This window comes from Perkinsus marinus (assembly GCF_000006405.1).
Source record: "Perkinsus marinus ATCC 50983 genomic scaffold scf_1104296935762, whole genome shotgun sequence".
In the NCBI taxonomy this organism is placed as follows: domain Eukaryota; phylum Perkinsozoa; order Perkinsida; family Perkinsidae; genus Perkinsus; species Perkinsus marinus.
This window is the reverse complement of record NW_003214328.1, coordinates 1-1,279: the sequence shown is the minus strand read 5'-3', so window position 1 is coordinate 1,279 and position 1,279 is coordinate 1. Positions and strand designations below refer to the sequence as shown.

Below are 1,279 nucleotides of genomic sequence, written 5' to 3'. Positions count from 1 at the left end.
GCAGGAGCTGGTCCCTGGTACGCCCATGGGCCCTCTTCGTTGCGTAGTAGGCCCCTCGTAGGAGATGTTATATTGTTTGGTCGTAAGACGGCGCGGCCTGAGTTTGGCTATGTGTTCGAAGTGGAAGATTTTAGGGAGTACCGGAGGCTGCATGCTGGTGGTGGGGGCTGAGGACGGTGATGGTGGTGGGGTTATGTTGGGCTCGTTTAGGTGGCCAGAAGCGGTCGAGGGAGAGTGGGGCCAGCAGCAGTTTGCCGCGACGAAGGAAGGTTCTCTGTTTGGATGGGTTACCTCTTCATCTCCCTGAGAGGGATGGCGGTTGACTTAGGTGTAGTAGGGTGGTGTTGGCAGCACTGGGGTCCTGGGGTCAGCACTTTTTCGGTCACTCATTATGCCCTCTCGCAAGAATGTCTCGACTCTTGTCGTCCGTGGATCGCGCGATAAGGCCAAATCTCAGAACGGCGAGGATGTCATGCAGTAAGCCCTGGGGGGCTGGGGCCTCTATGGATCGCCCCTTAGGTCTGATGTGGTGCGCTCTGCAAAAGCAACCCTCCCTGTCTTTGGGGTGGTCATGTTGTTGGCGTCGATGGTCCCTGTTGGGGTCTTCCATCTCTTCGGCTTTGGGGTAGGCGGAGGTGGTCGAGGGTATTCGACTTGTTCCCTCTGCAGTTACCAGTGATTGTGGCATATGCCCTGTGCTCGGCGGGAGTCTACTATGCAAGTACCAGGTTTATCACTATGCTGGTCGAGGAGCAAGGGGTGGATAGAGAGGTGGGGCGGAGGAGAGGGGGAGGGGGTGGGTGAAGGTCTTCGAATTAGGTGAAGTCGTTGAGGGTGGAGGAGCTGGAGGCGGAGACGAAGGGTGAGCTGTAGGCTATGTCGTAGTGTATGGGGATTTGCTGTCAGCTTTGCGTCGTGAGGTGGTTGAGGCTCGAAAGGCTGCAGAGGTGGCCAAGTGTGAAGTGGCGAATTCTGAGGAGGCCCTGTTGAAGATGGATGGTGTTGGTCAGGCTTATGAGGAGCTGAAGGTAGTGGAGGTGTTGGGCGTTGCTGTGGAGGGTCTTTCAGGTCCTCCATGGGGAAGTGATGGAGGAGGTGGCGGTGTTGAAGGCTGAGGAGGGGAGGCAGGGAAATGACGAGAACCACAAGAACTGTGGGAATATGGTGAAGGGAGATGGTCTTGAGGAGGAGCTGGCGAGGCTGCGGGAGGCGATAGAAATTGAGAAGGCGCGTCGGGTGGAGGCTGACCAGAGGGTGGTGGAGGTGGAGAGGGCAAGGC

At 57.5% G+C, this 1,279-nt stretch overlaps 1 protein-coding gene across 1 annotated transcript; it reads left to right on the top strand.

The window, feature by feature from the left end:
- Nucleotides 1-391: 391 nt before the first annotated feature.
- On the top strand, nt 392-1,115 carry Pmar_PMAR000582 (hypothetical protein; the record flags this gene model as incomplete). Its single annotated transcript, XM_002783865.1, has 5 exons — nt 392-477; nt 520-625; nt 670-771; nt 820-862; nt 907-1,115. The coding sequence occupies 5 exons, from the start codon at nt 392-394 to the stop codon at nt 1,113-1,115; spliced, it is 546 nt and encodes a 181-aa protein (XP_002783911.1).
- Nucleotides 1,116-1,279: the final 164 nt, after the last annotated feature.